The sequence below is a fragment of the Dendrobium catenatum genome, unplaced genomic scaffold, assembly GCF_001605985.2.
Source record: "Dendrobium catenatum unplaced genomic scaffold, ASM160598v2 fragScaff_scaffold_1220, whole genome shotgun sequence".
NCBI lineage: Eukaryota > Viridiplantae > Streptophyta > Magnoliopsida > Asparagales > Orchidaceae > Dendrobium > Dendrobium catenatum.
The window spans coordinates 4,123,827-4,146,171 of record NW_021319682.1 but is presented as its reverse complement, the minus strand read 5'-3'; the positions used below and the strand labels follow the sequence as shown (position 1 = coordinate 4,146,171).

The window sequence follows — 22,345 nt, the reverse complement described above, 5'->3', positions numbered from 1 at the left end:
CTAACGAGCCCAAGATCACCAAATTTTGACATCACTAAGACCTTCAATTGTCTGACGAACAGTCCATAATCAAGGGATTCAACATCGGCTGTCCATCCAACCACTCCCCATTTACCCTTGATCTCTCACCTATTTACAAGTCATGCCACTCCATAAATATATAAATAGATCCCTCATTTCTCTTGAAAGGGGACCGGAGTAAGAAGAGAAGAAGGAAGAAGAGAATGAAGAGAATGAAGAAGCTCCTCGTCGACCACCACCGGACTTTCGCCAAACCACCACTTGAGGCCCTCATCTCCTCCGGACCACCGCTTGACGTCGTTGCTCCCCGAACCACCATTTGAGGCCCTCACCTCCGCTAGACCACTGCCTGACGTCGTTGCTCCGTCGGACCACCACTTGAGGCCCTCACCTCCGACCACCGCCTGACGTCGTTGCTCCGTTGGACCACCACTTGAGGCCCTCATTTCCGCCGGGCCACCGTCTGACATCGTTGCTCCGCCGGACCATCACTTGAGGCCCTCACCTCCGCCGGACCACCGCTTGACATCGTTGCTCTGCCGGACCACCACTTGAGGCCCTCACCTCCACCAGACCACCGCTTTACATCGTTGCTTTGCCGGACCACCACTTGAGGCCCTCAACTCCACCGGACCTCCACTTGAGACTGTTGCTCCGCCGGACCACCACTTGAGGCCCTCACCTCCACCGGACCACCGCCTGATGTCGTTGCTCCGCTGGATAACCGCCTGACGTTGTTGCTCCGCCGAACCACCACTTGAGGCCCTTATCTTTGCCGGACCACCGCTTAACGTCGTTGCTCCGCCGGACCACCACTTGAGGCATGGACTTCTTTCAAGCCACCACTAGACGTCGATAGTTCTCCCGAAGTACCACCCTTCTACCATGGTCTTTCTGACCCCAGTCTCCTGCCGACTACAGTCTATCCTACCTCCGTCGCCTACTATGATCCTTCCGGCCTCCATCACCAGACAATGGTCTTTCTGACCCCTATCTCCTACCGACTACAGTCCTTCCGACCTCCCGTCTACTATGGTCTTTCCGACCTCCATCACCAGACAACGGTCTTTCTGACCCCTGTCTCCTGCCGACTACGATCCTTCCGACCTCCGCCGCCCACTATGGTCCTTTCGACCTCCATCACCAGACAACGGTCTTTCGGACCCCTGTCTCGTGCCGACTATGACCCTTCCAATCAAACAAACATGCCAATGTTGATTATTGTAACTCCCAACATGTAATGCGCTCTATATGATGTACATTTGTACCATCAAACCAAGGCCTTCTCCCGAGGAAGGACCTCATTTGTAATCGACTGCAAATATTAGTGTATTCATTCAAAATAGGCCAGACCCCTTGGTTTTTCCCCTTTTCAGGGGTTTCCACATAAAAGCTTTGATGTCTCTTATGACCGCTACACACACACACTCTCTCTCTCTCTCTCTCTTATCTGCTTGTATGCTGAATTTTCATACAATGCTAAGCCGTTAAACTATATATATATCATTCCTCTTTTAAAGCATATATTATTACATGAAATTTGACTTTGTTGGATGCATAAAGCTTATCACAATGAGCGCCGTAATGAACGATGTGCTGTACTTGACTTTATTGAATTCAAAACTGCTTTTTTGACTAATAGCCTTCTGAAGGTCATCGCTAATAGTTGGTTGGATTGGGTTTTGCCCCTAATTTTCCGGAAAAAAAAAAATGTTGATTGGGGTCATATCATGATATTATAGCAATTAATTAGCAATTGGCATCAACTTATCTTCAGCTTATAAAATCTCTAAAAAAATTTAACTAAAACTTTATTTGGGATATTTTTTTTTATTGTTTTATTTTTCAAATCTTTATCATAGTTTTTGTTTGATCATTAATGTTTGTCTTTCAATAAATTTTTATGCTAGGAAGTTGTTTTTTTTTTGACAATTTTTAAAAAAATTATTTTCTCCACCGTAGCTCTAGAATTATTTTTATAACAAACTACAGTCATCTCAAATGAACCATAAATTAGATTTGTTTTTAAAAGAAAAAAAATGTATGATTGTATTGCTAATTTTTTAATTCCTAAAATATTTTAACGAGAGAAATTTATATGACAGGTAGAGAACATTATTGTTATGGGTCACAGTCGTTGTGGAGGCATCAAAGCGCTCCTCTCTATCAAAGATGATGGTACCACTGGCACGTAAGTTAAATATATATAAGCTTAAAATGGTAAAATTGATACAATTATAAGGGGTGTCAATAAATGATTCGACTCAGATTGGACTAAAAAAATTAGGTTCGGGTTTACCTCTTTAATAATCTATTCGGGTTCAAATCATGTATTCCTATCTGTTTAATAAACAGGATTTTGTTCGGCTTGACCCGCCAACCTAATTCTAACCCAAAAAATACTTAGTTTAATATTTTTTTAATTATTTTATTTGTTGGTATATTTTTCTCATTTTTTATCAATAAACTTAAAATCTATAATTAACAAGTTAATAAAAATAAATTGTTTAATTTAAACCGTTATCGAGTTGGGTTCATATTGCTAGCGGATTGAGTTTGGGTTGGTTGGATTGAGTCGAGTCAATTTCAAATCGGACCCGAATCAAACATATTTTGGCACCATCTTCATTGGCATTTTGGTGAAATTTCAAACCTATATTTAAAAGAAAAGGTTTAATATAAAAGAATTGTGTTAGAATATACATATATAATGGATATTACAATGAATTTAAAATTTATTGAATTGCTTTGAGAGTTGTGCAATATATATTACTATTCTAATATAATTTTTTTTCTTTATAATAATAGTCCATAATCCTTTCTAAAGGGTTTGAAATTTGGTTAAATTTTTTTGGCCATTTTTACCATTTAATTAATGAGAAACAATAATGCACATAGGAAGAATAAGATTATTATTGTTCAATTGTGAAATCCTCTGAAGAAATATGCTTCAAATAATGTCTTTAAGCATAATTCGAATGACATAAATATGTCATATTATTAATTAGTTAAATAATTTTCATGCACAGTGACTTTATAGAGGATTGGGTCAAAATCTGCACTCCGGCAAAAGAAAGAGTGAAGCAAGCTCATGGTGATCTCTCCTTTGAAGAACAGTGCTCAAAGTGCGAGAAGGTATGATCAAGGCTTCGTTTGGGATAATTTTTTTCAATTAGAATTTTTTGTACTAAAAAACTGCTTTAAAAAACAATAAAAAAGTTATCACAAATAATATAATTTTCTTACTACTTTTTACTACAGATTTTTAGCACAAATTTTTTTTTAAAGAAGAGAATGACTAAAAACGCTCCCAAACTAGACCTAAATTTATTTTGTTGCTCTAGCTGACACATTTTCCTAAGCTAGAAACTAATTATTTATTAGTGTATCAACTAATTATTCAATTTTATTAAATATAATCATAATCTATACCTTTTAATAATATATTAGCCAACTACAATAATCTTATTTTAATAGATTAGCTTAGTTGACTATAGATTCAATCACTAGAGCTCAAGTTGGATCTTAATAATGATCTACTAATAAAATTTATTATTTTTATAGGCCAAACTTGAAAATAAAATAATTAACATGGCTGCAAATAAATATTGAGAGCTAAACGGTCGATAATGTATTTCGAATAACAATAAATCAAACAGTATTATATGACATAACTTTTGAATTATTTTGACAATGCATAACTTAGTTTCCTTATTAATTCTCAAATTTATCGGCCTTTAAATACTTGCAGGAAGCTGTGAAAGTTTCTCTTGAGAATCTGAAGACCTACTCTTATGTTAAGGAAGGCCTCGAGAAGAAGACCCTAGCTTTGTATGGTGGGTACTATGATTTTGTCAATGGTGATTTTGAGACATGGGAGGCTTAAAACCATTATTATGGTGTTGATTTTCCAACTTCAAAGCTTCATGTATTATATATCATCAAGGAAATTTTAGTAATTTTGTGTATTTTGAGCTATGTTTTATATATCCTCAAGGCTAACTATTATTGGAATAAAAAAATTATATTGTGTTTAATATTTTCTTATAAAAGGAAAGTATTGAACTCAAGGCAATTAAGAGGTTAAATTGTTACTCATAAATTGAAATGATGATCATATAAGTTCAGAAAGATGTGTTAACCCATAGGCGAAATATGATATGTAGTAAATAGTTCGCAAATATTCGAATCAATCGAATGGCAACTCCTACAATTATGAATGAATTGACTCCAAGTGAATAGCTCACCCAGTCAATTCGGTTGTTGTCACTTCATATATGGAGACGGCATGTTTATAGAGGGTATAGTGGCAACATCTTATCGCCACCGCTAGTTTGGCCACAAGATTTTTTTCTCGCCACGAACAATGCATCAATTGATGTATGCTCTATTGTGTAATTTATTTCAAAATATTCCTTGGGATTTTATCATTTCACTATTTTTTTGTATCAAAATACTCATCCCACGAATAAGTATTGATCAATAATAAAAATAAGTATATTTTTTCCTACTTTTATCAAATTCATTAAAAAATTGTTAAACTTTATCCAAAATTTTAATTATATTGGCCCATCAAAACATCAAATGCCACCAACGAATTTGTGGCATTGATTTTTATGATGCGGCATATTAAATATGCTAATGTAATGCAAATAAACCCTAATGAGAAGTTTAAGATAATAATGGATTGTTAATAAGTGCCCTAAAACTTCTCACGAAAGAAAAAAAAAACATTTTAATAAAAATATAGATAGATTCTCATTAAAAATGGGTACTCGACTCAAATGAAGTTCTTAGAAACAACAACAAAAAATTATGCTCAACAAATAAGAACAATAAAAAAACTGCAAAATTGCACCTTACACGTATTAAAAATTTCATCTTGATCATTTGTGAGTTGAATCGACTTCATTTCGAGCAATCTTATTTTAGTAGAAATATATCAAGACCGATTTAAAGTTGATTAAAATTGAAGTAATAATCGGGCAAATTTTTATTTTCAAATATAATCATTACCCTTAAATTAATAAACCCTAAATATTTTATGTTGATAAAATGTTTCAATATCTAACTGTACTTATCATGTTCCCATCAACAGATCATTTAGATATGTCACATACAACATCAATAGTATCTCACACAATCATTTAAAGATTGAATGTTACTTGTTTTCGTCTCATTCATGATCATGTTATCATCATAACAACTACATCATAAGCATCACATATGAGGACTACGACAATGTTACCCATCATCATCCATACTCTCATTAATGATTGTCATACATTCACCATAATCCCATTAAACATGTTGTATAGAATAATCGTATAAATATCAAAAGTTATTCAAATATCACAGTACAACATGTGCCATACATATTGTCATTTTTTGAGGATGACTATATGCCATCTGGAATTATCATCAGCTTTGATGTATTATTTCATATTATTATCTTTGAAATATGATAATTTATGCTATCTAGAAATATAATCAACCCTTTCAGTAGTTTGCTTCTACTATGTTTGCTAAGGGCTCTGAAAAAGATCAAAATAGTAGCCTACAATGATAAAATTTTCACCATATTGCCCAAGAGGCATCATATGTCAAACTTCTGATTGCTTGAATACAATTCATCTTTGTACCAACTTTTCATAAATATTTAATCTCTATTTATCTTTGAAATGCCGTATAGATTTTACCAATGGCTTTTTTGTGTAAAAATATTTGTTGTAAATATTTGCCCTAAAAACACATCAAAAAAAATCTCTCTGTTTTTTTTTTAATGTTGGAGAATGTCATAAATATTCTGAAATATTAGAGGTCAAAACTGATTTTTGGGTCGGGTTCGGGCCCAACTCCATTCCCGAAAATGACCCGTCACTATTTTGGTCTGACCCGAACCCGACCCGATTATGAGAACGGCTCATAAATCCAAATGCGACCCTCCCCAATCCAAGCGCAGAGCGAGCATGGATGAGTGCAGGTGTAGGCGCTAGCCACTGGGTAGGCGCTAGCCACTGGGTGTCACACGACGCAATTACAGGTGCAAGAGGCTAGCATTGAGCATGGGGGGCTGGGAGCGAGGCAAGCCAGAGTATCAAGCTAGCGAATTGCAAGCGACGAGCGTGATTTAGTGCGCCTGGTGTAAAATGCGGGCGTGAGTTGCGTGATGCGGTGATGGACAGGCTACGAGTTGCAGGATTCTGATCACATTTAGGTTTTCAGGTCAACCCAAACCCGAACCAATTTTAAAAATAGATCAAGATATTGAACTCGAACCCGACCAGTCTGTCAAACTGGTTGACCCAAACCCAAAATTTTTCAAGTCAGGTCAAACTTTGACACCACTATGAAATATGACATGTCACCAAAATTTTTGGCACTCTCATTAATCTCAAGGCACAATTGAATTAGAAATTTTCAAAATTAAATTAGGGACCATCTGAACTCCAATATCAGCAAACATGTAATCAAACTGAACGTCTCAACATAACAAACCCAATGACACTAAATCAAACCAATCCAATCCCAAATGGGTTAACATCAAGAGATTTAAATATATTTGAAAATTTTAGAGCATTCATTGGATGACCAAATGATTTTCAAATTAGACTTGCTTATAGCCGAATCGAGCAAATCAACGAGACGAATCCAACGAGCTCAAGATCATGCAATTCTTACATCATTAAGGCACTTAAATGCTGAATAAATATTTCATGATCTATGGAATCAATATGAGTTGTACGATGAATTATTTTAGATTTCGGTTCAAATTATCAAAATGCTCATCCAAAAAAGCCTATAAATAGGGCTGATTCTTCACATTAGGGGAGGCAGAGAGAGTGAGAACTAGAAAGAACACTCTTGCATTTTTCAGATATCACTGTTGACGACCACTACTAGTGATTGTCACTGACAATCACGATCACAACTGACGATCAGCATCAAAAATTATCACCATCTCCATAATACTATCAAGATCTAACCAACCATGTTGCAGGGTATATTTGTCCTCTTGTGGGCATTTATTTTTTATAATTGGAAAATTCAAGTCCTATTGTTGATTTTTTTTTTTTTTTTTTTTTTTTTTTTTTGACACTTAATTTCTATAATCTCCATCAGAGAAAATCAAGCTTTTGTTTAAACTCCTTCAAAGGTGAATAAAAGATGATTCTTGTAAAAAAATTCTTTATTTTTTTCTTTTTTGGATTTTTCTCAAAAAAAAATTCTAGTGTTACTACTTTTATCTATGTGTGATGAATTTTGTACAAAACTGAGTGTAAAATATATACTCCACCGATTGAAAATTTCTAGCACATAACAAAATGAAATAATTTTTAAAAGCAAATAAAAATAATTCATATTATTGTAAATATAAATTCTAGAAATTGCACATACCATTATGAAGCCACGTGTCACTTTTACTATTGTATTGCTTGATAAACTATGCATCGTAAGCTTCAAAATAAATTAAACTTCAATTAATGCAAGTAATATAAATAGGTTTAAGGCTCATGATAAATAACTATTAGCATTTAAACAAAACTTAAGTAAAATTAGTAATGCAGAAAAAAAGCAAAAAATAAGGATTTTTTTTTTCTGAATTTATGCTAATTGCTGTTTGATGCTTTAATTTACTTATGCCAAGAAAGATTTTCGTAGCAATATGTAGTTAAATAATTGCTATTGAGAGTATTTTGGACGATGATAATTCTCATCTGTATCTTGTTAGTTAGTCTCCCACTTTCTCGTTACCGCACTCCCTGAACGGTGTTCTAGAAGTTCTCATCCTAAATGGAGAAATTTTCTGTGCGGATGCCGAACGATGTATGGAGACCAACTATAATGTGTCATGTCACCCCTTCGCTCAGTACCGTTGACATGATTGCACCTGATTAGTCTTCAGACATAGAGTTGCATCCGGCCTTCACACAGAATAATTTCTCTCCTAAATATCTTTTTGTAAACTTTTATTTCCTTGCTATTTTTAAATTATTTTAAGTATTGCAAATTTTTTGATGCGGATCCTTTCAATCTTGTTGAGACATATATCACAGTCTTTACCCATTTGTACCTATTCTTTGTAATTGTAGGAATTGACTAAGGCCTCATTTTACCAAAAAAAAAAAAAGGAAAACAAAAACGTATGCTTAGGACCACTTGTCCACAAGGCCAATGCAATGTATGATTAGTTCCTATAAGATAACAGGCTATAAGAAAGCTTCAACATAAAACTACAGTTTATAACGCAGAGATGTTTAAAAGCCATAAAGATCTCTTCAAAGGCCTATGGAGTAAGCCCTTTTCTTTCTTAGGGGCGGTTTGGATGGAGGAAAAGCGAATGCAAAGTATTAACAATGCTTTGCTTTTCCACTTTTTGGTGTTTGGTTGGATGAAAAAGTAAATATAGTGTATTTCATCCTAATTCAATTTCGAGGTAAAACATTCTCCTCCAATTTTAGGCGAGAATGCTTTACACCACTTGCTCCTTCCGTGAACATCGCTGCCAGCAACCTCCACCACCGCCATCCACCAACATTGTTGCCCACCTCCACTGCTCATCCGCCCAGCCTCGCCCACTACCAATTGCTGTCACCCACCGCCCACCACCACTATCATCAGATGCCGCCCACCTCCAACCGTCGCCATCTAGAACTTTACTATACATTTATTACTTCCAAACAAACAAAAAATATTATTCATCTTCAATTACTTTACATTCATTCAAACAACTTCAAAATATTTTTTTTACACCACATTCCTTTTACACTATATTCTTTTTTCAACCAACAAAACAACCCCTTACTATTAAAGTAAATAACAATAGTTCAACTACCTATCATATCATTTAAATATAAAGTTTAAAAATTACTCATTTTATTATAAAGCCACTTGACACTTTCACAATATGTATTATTTAATAAACAAAACATAAGCTTCTAAACAATTTAATGTATATTTAAATTTGCCAATGCTTAATAACCTTTAACATTTAAAAGAACTCTTCAGAAAAAATAATCAAATATAATCATCCTGCCTTTTTTTTAATGCCCTATAATTTAAATCAAATATCTTACTATTTTAAAGAAAAAATTCTCCATCATTTTTATCAACTTTTTATCTGAATATTCCTCCCTAGCACCCTCTCATCCAAGCAGATCAATTTATCAAATAAAAATTTATGATTTCATTTTTCAAATATTTTACAAGTGAATGAAAGATCAATTACACATAAGGAGTTTGTGATCACAGTACAAAACAAGCTAGATTAGAATATTATAATTACTATCAACACTACAAGGGTATATTTGATGATTTTAATACACATAATATACAGTAATAAACCTATAGCTGGCTTGGTATTATAAGAAGAGCTTGATGGTGAAGAGTTTCAGGATTCATCAGGCTTTGGCTCAAGGATCACAGGGAATTTCTCTTTGTGATCTCCCCTCAAAACTTCCACAATCACCTGAGAAACAACAAGAAGAAGAAAACAGATGGTTGTTCATCCATTTTTTGAACGAGGAAGGGAAAATGAAGACTATTTTTACCTTTTCTCCAACTTTGCACTGGTCTAATATTCTGTACAAGTCGCTACCATTTGCAACCTTTTTGCCGTTGACAGAAGTTATGATATCTCCAAGAACAAGGCGACCATATTCATCTCGCTTGGTTGGTCGAAGGCCCTGCAAATTGCCAAGAAGAAATGCCAAAGGGATCCAAATTTTGTAAGTCTAGTATTTGGCAGGAAAAGTAAATGATTTGTTTATTTATCGTTAATTCTATCAATCAAATCATTCCCAACTGCTAAGAAAGTGGGAATGATAGATAATACATAGAAGATTAGTCATAAAAATGGAGCTCAATATGATGCACTAAGACTTCATTTGAGACAACTTTCTTACCGTTTCTTAAAATAACTTTTTATAGAAAGCTTCTCTAAGAAGCAGTAAGAAAGCCGTCCCAAGTGAAGTCTAAAATGCTAATTTCCGGTCATCTTATAATGTAAAGCCTTAGGCTTCGTTTGAGACAGCATTTTTGCTACTGTATAAAGTAGTTTTTTAGTACAAAAGTTTTAATTTTTGTACTAAAAAGCTGTTTTAAGGAGCAATAAAAAAGTCATTCCAAATGAAACAGATATTCTAATATATTCCAACTTTCAAGGTTGGTTAGTTATACCGCCTTGCCAGCAGGACCACTGGGAGGAGCATCAAGAACAAGCACACCACTGACACCAAGCTGCTCAACTGACTGATCTGGAGCAAATTTGATACCTAAAATAGGTCTTGTAACTTTACCAAATTTCACAAGTTGTTCAACAATGCCACCCACCTGAGAAAACAGAGGTAAACAAGGAATGATTTAGGACTGAAATTCGAAATATTTTTGAAGTTATAGTTAGGATGAGCTGTGTTAATGGTTTTAAGATCAGATAATTTAGAATGATGTCGCACTGTGTCAACGGGAATAGAAAAACCGACGCCGGAGGATGCCCCAGAAGGAGAATAAATAGCTGTGTTTATGCCTATCAAATTTCCAGAGCTATCAAGCAGAGGTCCACCACTGTTGCCCGGGTTAATGGCAGCATCTGTCTGGATGACATCTTGTATAGGCCGCCCAGTAGCGGCAGAGCTGATTTCTCTTCTCAATCCACTGGAGAGAAGTGACAAGAAAGGGCATGATAAAAATGGTTAAGAATAGTTGTGAAAATAAATGTGTGTGTATATATATATATATACAAATCACTCGATCTTTTCTTATTTACATATCAAACACAATGCAAAACAAAAAACAAAAACTAATAAACTCATATGTTGGGGAAGTAAAACAAAGCAAAAGCACACAAACAAAAAAGAGAAAATATAGTAGAAAAGAAAGAACACTGGGATTTAACATGAAAAAATTCGAAACCAAGAAAAAATTACGGAGTCACAACACACCAAGAAATTTACTATGAAATTTTGGAAGAAATAGTACATAATTCTCTTCTCTCTCATTCTCTCCTTGTCTCTCTCCTTGTCTCTCTTCACCATTTCATCATTCTCTTTCAAGAACTAATTAAAACCACCGAGGGATGTAACCCTTCATGAAAAAGAAGAAAGAAAACTGCCCAGCCCACCTCGCAGCTCCAAGTTTGGAACACCACGGTCCTCCACTCTGTCTCCAATATGCATAATAGCACCGCAACGCCAAGGTTTGTAGGGATGCAATACAAGTGTTTGGAGCGTCACAACTTTCCACTCTTTGTCCACCTCCAACCAGAAAATACAACGCCGCAACACTCAAATACACACCGCCACAATGCTATATGATTGTTTGGGGAAAAATTTTTCAGGCGCAAAGCATCCGAACCCAAGCAGTGGAAGGACCCCCTGCAACCCCCTAGCGAGCTTGATTGATGGAATTGAGGTCCAAGGCCACGATACAACCCAATTTATCATCACAATCAGATTCCACACAAAATTAATATCATATATTTGTATGCTCCATGATCAAATCATTGATAATTTAAAAAAAGAAAAAAAATGAGTTCTAATTTTGTTGAGATCATTTACATTTGTATGGTATTATTATTAATGAAAGTAGTTGTGAATCAGCTTTCCAAATAGACAAGATTTGAGTGTTACAAAACTTTCCAACAAAAAATAAATGATATGCATGCAATTTTGCGAATATACTCCCAGAGATGATGGGAAAAAATCAGATTTGTGAAACAAATCTGAACCATGTTTGCCGAATTTGTCTCGATTCAGGCCTTAATTATATTGAAATGGTGACTTGCTTCCAAACACTTTGCTGTCGAATGGAGAGAGGGGGGACTACCTGATTACACCTGTAGTAAGAGTGTGGTCGAGTCCAAACTGCAAAAAATAAGTAAAAGTAGATATGAACCAGTAATCAAAAACTATATTGGGGTGAACAGCACAGATATATGAGTAACATCCATACTAAATTCATGAGGACAATCGTACATGAAACTGGTTGAAGTTCTAGAACCCCCTAGCTTGAAAATTTTATCGGGAACATGAAATTCAAGAAATGTTATGTAGAGATATTGGACAAGAGTACAGCAGGAAATTCACAAAAGGTTCATTGCAGCCTTGACATAGCTGATGAAACAAGGAACCAGAACTAGTTCAAGAAACCTTGTAAATTAAGTAAATTGTGAGAAGAAAATGTTTAAATTGGTTTGATTTTCTTCGTATCATAAGATACCAAGAAGAAACAGAAATGACAATTGCGCAGCTGCATTTCCAGTGATATGGCCTACAAATTCTAAGGCTTCATTTGGGAAGGCTTTCTTATTGCTTCTTAAAGCAGTTATTTAGTACAAAAATTATTTTTTTTATATTAGAAAGCTGCTTTAAGAAGCAGTAAGAAAGCCGTCCCAAATAAAGTCTAAGTTATCATAAATTTATTGAAGCAAACTTTAAGTTGCAAACCTGATGCTCTAAATCCAATACAGTACATATCATGAAGATGATATGGCTCAGCTAAAATTCTCAACTCACAGGATTTCCAATAGCATAAACTTTCTGACCCACTAACAGATCAGCAGAGACACCCACTGGAATGGGTCTAAGCTTATCCTTTGGTGCCTCAATACGCAACACTGCAACATCCTTATCTTGGTCAAATCCCACAACTTTTGCTTCATATGTTGATTGATCAGCAAGGGTGACCCTGTATACATACAACAAGATAATCAAATTTTAACGGCATAGAACAACAGCAAACGAAGATAACATTCAATCTAATCAAGCTACATAAAACCCAAGCACTAAATAATTATCATGCACATTATCAAGTAAGATTAAGGCTTCGTTTGGGACGGCTTTTTCTTTTGCTTTCTAAAACAGCTTTTTAGTACAAAAATTTCTTGAATTTGAAATTTTTGTACTATAAAGCCATTTTAAAAAGCAGTACGAAAGCTATCCCAAAAGAAACCTAAAAGTGCTTTGTCTATGGAAAACAGTGTCATTTAAGTAAAATGGCGTATCTAATACTAAAAGCATAGATATAAAACATTACTAGCAAGCATATCCCTAACAAAACTTGTTTTTGCCCCTTGGAAGGGCCTTTGTTTTCCGAGGTTTATATGTAGTTATATAATAATCGTACGAATGATGTGCATGAATTAATTCCCAGACTCAAAAAAAAAAAAGAAATTATGAAATTATTAGAGGGGTCTAACTATAAATGTAGGTCTTAATAATTAATTATGGCTGAGGAACCATGCAGTCAACCCACAATTATTTAACGACGGAGCTTCTGCTAACAACAATGATTTTGTCAACTTGTTGATCATAATAAAGGGGATTCCCTCATGGGCAAACTGACAGTTAAAAGCACTGAATCAAGTCCAAGCAAAACAAAGATGAGAATAACTGATGTGATGCAGGAGCTGCCGGGCGGAAGAAACGACAGAGCAAGTAAAACCAATGAAATAGTAATTCACGGTAAAAATATTCTTATATCTTTTCTTTTACCACTGATACATTATATATATGCCACGGTCCTTATTCGAGAGGTAGTGTGCTTATATGGCATTCCTGAATTTATAGGATTAGATATAGACAAGGTGTTTCGCAACCACTTTTTAAAGGAATTATTCAAAATACAAGGGACTATCCTGAAAAGAAACACAGCATATCACCCACAGACGGATGGCCAAATGGAAGTGGTCAACATGACCGTAGAGACATACTTGCCTTGTTTTGTATCTGACACACCAAAACTATGGGCCAAATTATTAGCATCGGCAGAATATTGATATAATACATATTTCCACACATACTACCTCTTTCAGAATTATGTATGGGAGGGATCCACCTCATTTGATACATTATGGGAAGAGCACTACACCAATATCCATTGTAAATTAGTACTTGAAGGAGAGAGACAGAATAATAGCAGAACTCAAAGGGCATCTATTGAGAGCTCAACAACCTATGAAAAAGAAGGCAAATGAACACAGATGGGAAGTGTAGTTCGACCCCGAGGATAGAGTTTATTTGAAATTTCTTTAAGACCCTGCATATGATGCACCGACACGGCACTTAAAGAGGGTATGCAGTGTCATACACGTGTCGGACACGGACACGCGTCGGACACCGACACGGCATTGGAGTGTCGCAATTTAAAAAATTAAAATTAAAATCGGACACGCGTGTCCGGTTATTAAATGAGGTATCACTATGTACATGCTCGGTATCGCTAGGTACATGCTCGGTACCGCTCAGTACATGCTTGGTACTGCTCAGTACATGCTCGATACCGCTCAGTACATGCTCGGTACCGGGGCAACGCCCCCTTTGACCCCCGGCAGACCGGTATATTGTTGTATTCATGTTGTCTTATTATTAGGAAATTTTGATTTCACTTCATATCAATTTAATTTGATGTATTCATATGTATGATTGATTTGTTAGCAAAATGAGCTTTGCTGCTTGTGGGGGTGGATTAGGTGAAGTTTCAAAAGAGCCATCTATCTACGCCGTGTCCGTGTCCTATATTTTTAAAAATTATTATATATTATATTAAAAAAATATTATGCCATGTCCACGCCGCACCCATGTCCTATATTTTTAAAATTTGTCGTGTCCCGTGTCCGTGTCGTGTCGTGTCCGTGTTGCCGTGTCCGTGTCGGTGCATCATAGCATAAGACACTAGCCAAGAGGAAGAATGAGAATCTATCACCACGTTACTTCGGACCTTATAAGGTGACAGAGCGCATTGGGGAAGTAGCTTATCATCTGATACCAACATCATCATCAAGACACCCAGTATTCCATGTATCACAACTAAGGCGTGCTATCGGAGATCACACTCCATCTTCCTCATGGAGGTCATTGGAATACGGAAAGGGACAATAGGAGCAAAGGAGGTCCTAGTTCGATGAAGGGATCTATCTGATTATGAAGCTACGTGGGAATTGTAGGAGATGATTAAGAAGCAATTTCCATTATTCTACCTTGAGGATAAGGTGCTTGTTTGGGAGAGCCGATCCACCTCTCCAATAGTGGATCACTTGTATTTTGTGGTGTTCTGGCATCTATTTCTGATGTGTATTTCGACAATATAATTTTAAATTTGTGTTTTCATCTCCTACAATTCTAGTCGTTATTTTCTCGTTGTTTTTATCATTCAAGGTGTAACACTTTTCTTATTAAATTTTAGTGAGAAGTGTCATCCGTAAATAGCAGAAAAGAGGTGCAAGGAAATCAATATAGCATTAGTGTAGCAGCAAAGAACTGAGATATTGGAGCGGTGTTGTTGTGGTATTGTAGCAATATTATTCGAGACACTATAAGAGCATCAAGAGAGATGTAGTTTAGGAGAGGGAACAATCAGCTTGAGTGGAAAGAGAATTGTAGGAGTGAGATAGGAGAGAGAATTAGGAAAAGAAATACTTGTAACTGCATCTCATCATACAATAATCATTTATAAATCATAAAATCCATCCTAATAGAAATAAGGTTAAAAGATAAGACAAAGCTAATTTTAGTTCAAATCTAATTCCTAAATAATTACTAAACATCCTTACATCTAATTTAAAATAAAGATAATACTAATAATTAAATAAACTAAAAATGGCATGTAAGAAAATAATTCATAAGGAGAACCTCTGTGCTCGAACTTAATATGAGCCCACTATTGTAGCTTGAGCAGAAGCATGAGTCAAGCTTGCTGCTATGACTTGAACTCAAAGGCATCAAAATGACGCAATCTACCATCTGCTTATTTGATGATCAAGACTGACAAAGATTTATTTATACTTGCATTTGTGTTAATTTAGAAGAAACTTTTTTTCATGTTAATTCCTACTTAGAAGATATTATTTATGCAATTTGGCATGCAGCACGAGAATGCTCAAACAAATCTTAGTTAATCAAGTTGTCTATCATCAAGATATATATATACACCCACACACACAAATATATATATATATATATATATACACACATGCGCGCGTACACAAACAGTGTTCTTTCCATATATAACCGGAATCCATTCCATTCTCCCCTCACTTCATTTCTTAGTGAAAAGGGTGAGGAATTCTTAGCTCTATGCAAGGATTGAAAAGAACTTTTATGGAGTGATCTTGTATTCTAATTATCACACTTTTATCTAATATATCCAATCATCTTCATATTCTTCTGCATCTGCTTCCTCCCTTTTGTTGCTGAAGTTGTGTTACCCAATATATTTTGGAGGCATGATTATTGCATGTAAGCTACTTAATACATGACACAAGTTTATTTACGAGGAGCATGCACTCATAGGTAAAAGTTTATTCAGCAAAAAGCAACTTAATCAGGCATGAAACGCGATGCATAATTAAATTGAAATCTTTCAAAATCAAATTCAGGGCCATCTAAAGTCCAATTCCAGCAAACCTATAGTTAAATTGGACATTCTGACAAGACGAACCCATTGACACCAAAAGTAATTCAATCCGAGTTCAAGTTATCCTAGATCAAGCATTTGAAATATAATTGCAAACTTTGGGATACTAATTAGAGACCAAACGATTTCCAAATCTTGTACGCTTATAGTCAAATTGAGCGCCTCGATGAGACGCACTCAAGGAGCTCAAGATCGCTTAATTCTAATATCATTAAGATGCTTAAATGCCCAAAGAATGATAAGAAAAATCAATTTGGGTGGTTTAATTAGGCAAATTGATGGAGTGCTCTGTATTTTGGCTATATTTACGAGACATGTCACTCACAAAAACTATAAATACACCACACTTTCTACAACATGGAGACTACTGGCTTGAGATTCAAGAAAAATCAATGGCTTAAATAATCCTAGAGCTCTACCAGACTGCCATCACTCGACTACCACCGATGAACCACCACCATCGAACTACTACCATCATCATACCATCGCCGATGGACCACCACCATCAAACCATAGCCATCCAAACATCATCGTCTGACCAGCGTCGTCCAACCACCACAATGGAACCAATGCCATTTTACCACTGCAGTCGAATCACCATCGTTGATCTTTGCCATCCAACCATAGACTTCAATACTCTAACGGTCTCATGAACATAGTCGCTTAACTACAGTCCTCAAGCAACTATTGCCCGACTATCACCCCACTATATGATCCTGGCTACTGATGTCCAACTACACCGACATCTGCTAACTTCGTCACCCACCATTGACAATATTATTGATGCATGCCATCGTAAAAAAAGTTGACTTCAGCCAACTTCATCACAGCTAACATTAATGCACACCTTCACTTAAGACCAATGCATATCGTAGACACCAACTCTAACCCAGCATCAAAAACCTAAATTTATGCTGGAATTCTTAGTCTATGATCTCCACTCAAAGAAAAACAACCAAATAGATAGCTAAAGATCTTTTGAAGACAGCTTGAATGCCTCAAAGCTCTTTCAACTCTTACCTAGAATCAATCCTTTACAATTAGTGTATATTATATTGTACCAACATCTTCTTAACTATAAGGAAAGGCAACATTTATAACTAGTAGCATATATGGGTAGAATCATTTCAATTTGGACAGATTTTTTTCTTTTTTCTTTTCGGATTTTCAACATAAAAACCTTTGTATTTCAATCAACTCCTCTTTATTTGTATGTGTATTAGATCTTCATGCAAAACTAAAATATTAAACTGGTCCTCTTTACTGACAAGAATATTCTTGTATGCAAAACTGTTACATTTCTTGCATGAGGAAAAAGAAGGTTCTTCTTGATCTTGTATGAGAGAGAGAGAGGGAAGAGAGAAGGAAGAGAGCTAACCAGGAGCTTTACTTCATTGAAGGGCTTATTACAAGTTGCTCCAAATTACATCAAACTATACACCTATATATAACTATAGATTCTGATATGGAGTCTTGCAAGGCAAACATAACCTAAACCTGGGCCAATATCTAAAAAAAACACATAATAAGAACATAGTAGCGAATGATTGTTGTGTTTCAAGCAGTCTAAAATTAAGTCTAGTTGCATAATTAAAACAAAGTTCTTGAAGAATTTTAATGAAGAAAATAATATATCTACGCTAAGGAATACAAGGAAAAAATAAGTTTAGACAACTAAGATCTCAACTATGAGTTTGTTTACCAGGCTTCAACGATTATGCTGTGTGTGTGGCTTTTCACAGCTACCACTACAATCTAAGGCTGAGAGGTCAAATTCAGCAGCGTGTCACAATATGCTTTTTACAATTGCAGCTTTGAGAAACTGAAATGCCACATGGTCCAGCTAAAACAGGTGACTTGTAAAAAGCATATTCAAATCATATTTTCAAGCTGTTAGTAAGTGGAAATTTCAAATCGACGGTTCTTCCAACCATCACAATAGCAGAATTGGTTTAATTTCCTATTTTATGTTCTTTTTTACTGAAAATATTTGTATCAAATTCCCAATTAAAACTGAACACAAAAAGTTCCCACTAACCTGAGATCAGAAGCTCCCCTAATTACATGATAATTGGTGACAATGTGGCCCTGCTTGTCCCAAACAAATCCCGAGCCAGACCCCTGCGGCACCTCTAACACATCAAGGGTGAATGCATCCTGCCTATCAAACGGTGAAGAAGAAAGAAAGGAATTAACAAATAGAAGCCGCTGAAATTCCGACAAGGCATGGAAGGCTTAAATTAGATGAAGCGCAGTACTCGAATGGTCTCCCTAACAAAGGGAGAAAAATAAGATTTTAAGCTGAGATGATGCTTCGGTAGAATTAATAAAACTGAATTTCAAACAAAGAGCAAATTAATTGTCTTAGAAGCGCAAATTACAGAAGCACTTCAGCAGAAATTATAGATGCAAGTGATGAGTTCGGTTTCCGTTTTGCGCCTTAATTGCCTTCGTGTGGAGAGCAATTTCGATCAAGGAATCAATATCGAATAAATGAGTAGTAACAACTCATTAAATCTTAAGTAGATTTCGGAATCTTAGACGGACCAGTTAAATATCAACGGAAGAGGATCATACCGGACGGCAAGGTTGGTGATGTAGACAACGGAGGGGGTATTATCCTGGAAAAGTCGAACTGTGGCGAGCTCATCTGACTGGAGCTTTCTCGGCGTACTTACCACGAAGGCCGACGCGGCGTCGACGTCGACCAATAAAAGAGAGAGGGACAGAGCCACCGATGTCAGGACGAGAGCGATCGAATCAATGGCAGCAGAAATTACGCCGCCAAGGCCAGCGCCATCATCTGCCTGCTCTGAGATTCTGTTAGAAAAGGGAGGAGTAGAGGAAGAAGCGGCAGCGGCAGGAAATCTTGATCTGCGGGAGTGGAGGGAGGCAATCGTCGAGGGCTTCGAAGAGATCGATGAAAGGGATGAGGGGCGAGGAAGAAAGACAGAAAATTTAGAAGAGAAGATGGAGGGGCGGAGGGAGAGCAATGGCTGAGCAGAAGCAGCAGCCATTCTCGAGTATCCAACACCTCGACGCCAAGTCTGCTAATTTGTCTCAGCTGGATTGTACCACTCTCCTTCCCGAGTGGACACGAGCTCTCTGGAATTCTTCTCCTATTCGTTACAGACCCGATTCGCCCAGCCCATTAACCCAACCCCACATCTGCTGTCTAACCCCATACTTTGGGAAAAATTATTCTGTGCGGAGATCATATGTTTGGAGACCAATCAGAATACGTCACGTCAGCGGTATCGAGTACAGAGGTGACGTGGCACATTCAGGTTGGCCTCTAGATGACGTCTGGCGTCCTCACAGAATAATTAATCCAAGGTAACTAAGAGCCTGCCTCGAATTGTTTATCTTCATACGAACTTGACCTGCTCTTTAGATACAACCCGCTCAATTGATTTAGCCTGAACCCGCTATTTCGCCTCCGTTGTTATTCGAGCAACTCGACAAGCTACCGAGTCGAGCAGCCAGTTCATTGAACTCAAGCTCAATTACTTCACGAATTTGAAAAACTGTTTGAACTCAAGCTCAAAGCTCGATAAGCTCGGTTCATAAGCTCGTTATTGAGTCAAGTGTGAGTGCACTCATAAGCCGGCTAACTCAATTGCACTCCTACTTTGACTAAATACATCATTGCAGCCTAATCCAGCCTATATTATTTTTAAACCGATCGTTAGGACTTTATAAGCCTAGCTGAAAAACTCAGCCCTATTGAGCCTCCACTGCTTTAGCTGATGAGCTCAATGAAACGTGTTACAAAAATATTGAATTCAGTCTCCCTCCCCATTATTGAACCTAGTAGATAGGGTGGCTTATTACCTCTTATTTTATTTGGTTTCGCCCTCATGCCCTTACGCAATGCGTTAAATCAAAAACTAAGATGGGTGGATAATAACAATTTTAAGTCTTAGTAGTACGGACATAAATAAATTTCCTGAGTAATATTATCAAAATAAGTAGGTGTATATATTCAATGGGCTTATCTTATTAGAGTAATTAAGCTTACACATTTTCATAATTAAAAATTAATTGAATTAAGTAAAATATTAAATTCATTAAAATAAACTTATTACCATTACTAAATTATAATCATAAATAAGTTCTCATGATAGTAGATGAAGTCATGTTCACACAATATTAGAACACTGTAATGAGTTAAGAAAATGAGCTTAAATAATTTTGTATGAGAAAAGGATGAATATGTTTGGATAGGAGTAATCTCCTTTCTTCATGACTTGTTTATGCTCACAAGAGAGTAAAAGGAAATCTCTAATGAGAGTGGTGGAAAACTTGATGCTTATATATTGATCCCTTGTTCAAAAAAAAATGTCCTATACAATAGTTCAAAAATCTTAATAAGGAACATAACATGACATGTTAGAGGAGCTAAGCATGTCATGTTAAAGGAGCTCACACTTAACTTATTACTCTTTTTCACCAAAAAATTATAATGGAAAATGACTTCATCTTTTCTCTAATTAGATATTCAACAATCGAATTCGAATCTCATCTCAGTGCTCCCTTGGGGAGCATTAGTCCTTGGCATCAATTGATTAATCATAATAGAATAATGATTAATCAATATGCTTAAGTTGTTGGTTTTAATGTTGGCTAATGAAATTGGGCATTTACATTAATTTCGTTGGGTTTGTAGAATTAGTTGCGCAATTAGGAGTGGTTTTCATCATCCATGAATTTCAAAAAATTCATGAGTCAATGGCTTTGAATTTATGCCCTAGCGCAAAATCATTAACCATTGAGGTACGATGATCATAATTTAAATATTTTGAAATAATATATTTTCTTGTATCACCATTTAATTATTGTCATAATTACAAAGATGAGTAGTAGTTGAACTATGAATTATACTTGTTCATGAACTAGATCTTAATGTTAAGGTCCGTTAGAGTATTCATATATTGATTGATTTTCTAATATCTTTTATCATGATGATGAAAACATATTCACCGCTACTCCTGTACTTTATGCAGCAAGCAATGAGTCATTTATGCTTATTATAGAAAAAAAGTAAGGCTATGACTATGATGTCTTCATCTTCCATTTTTCATTTTAGAAGAGTTTTGTAGTATTTATATTAGTTTTATTGATTTTTTATGTTCTTCGGGGGAGGGGGGTTTGCATAATTGAGAGTTGTTGCTCATATATTTCTAGAAATCACAAAACAAAACAAAAAATCTATGTATGTCAAAGATATACAAAAAAAACCCCAAATAAAACAACAAGTTAAAGAAACCACCTAGTCAATGAAATCAAGTCTATACAGCGGAAATCAAATCAGTAGTCAATGCAGTGCGGAAATCAATAGTCAATTATCAATACAGCGGTAAAAACATCGATAAATCAATATTCCCCAGCAATCAAATCAATAAGTGCTTCTAGTCAATATCTATTCATCATAGCAGAGTCTATCAATCAATACTATCAGTCCAATCAATCGTATCATCTAGTCAATTCATTGTATCTATATCATCAATCAAATCAATAGGATGTCTGTATCAATTAATAGCAATCAATAGCGTCAATTAATTCAATAAGGGACTCATGTCAGAACGTACTCTTGCAAATCAGTCAATCCAGTTATATTCAATACGATTTACTCGATATCAATATACAATATTCAATGACACTACGGTAGGTTCAATAATGACGACGTACGATGCTACAGTAGGGAAATCATCTCAATCAATAAAGCACTTTCCAGTCAATTATCTATCAGCAGGGAAATCCATCGAACAATCGAATCAACTCAATAAATCGACCTAGCAATTGAAAACAAATCTATACAATGAAAGCATCAGGTCAATTGAAATCAAATCAATACAATCAGCTCCATAAAGAAATCTATCCTACGATAAATCAAATCCATACGGCAAATATA

General features: G+C 35.8%; 2 protein-coding genes across 2 annotated transcripts in view; one reads left to right on the top strand and one right to left on the bottom strand.

Moving 5' to 3' along the window:
* LOC114580706 overlaps positions 1-3,977 on the top strand; it is a 37,082-nt gene extending 33,105 nt beyond the window's left edge. Inside the window, exons 23-25 of the mRNA XM_028699121.1 lie at positions 2,127-2,212; positions 3,051-3,156; positions 3,773-3,977. Of these exons, the coding sequence (XP_028554954.1) occupies positions 2,127-2,212; positions 3,051-3,156; positions 3,773-3,907 (327 nt within the window). The 3' untranslated portion in view covers positions 3,908-3,977. The remainder of the gene's footprint in view (positions 1-2,126; positions 2,213-3,050; positions 3,157-3,772) is intronic.
* A 5,214-nt stretch (positions 3,978-9,191) lies between these two features.
* On the bottom strand, positions 9,192-19,566 carry LOC110110053 (protease Do-like 1, chloroplastic). Its single transcript, XM_020841345.2, has 8 exons — positions 19,009-19,566; positions 18,470-18,592; positions 12,534-12,705; positions 11,845-11,882; positions 10,476-10,674; positions 10,201-10,353; positions 9,573-9,707; positions 9,192-9,490 (listed from the first exon to the last, which is right to left on the bottom strand). The coding sequence occupies exons 1-8, from the start codon at positions 19,446-19,448 to the stop codon at positions 9,413-9,415; spliced, it is 1,338 nt and encodes a 445-aa protein (XP_020697004.1). The 5' UTR covers positions 19,449-19,566; the 3' UTR covers positions 9,192-9,412.
* Positions 19,567-22,345: the final 2,779 nt, after the last annotated feature.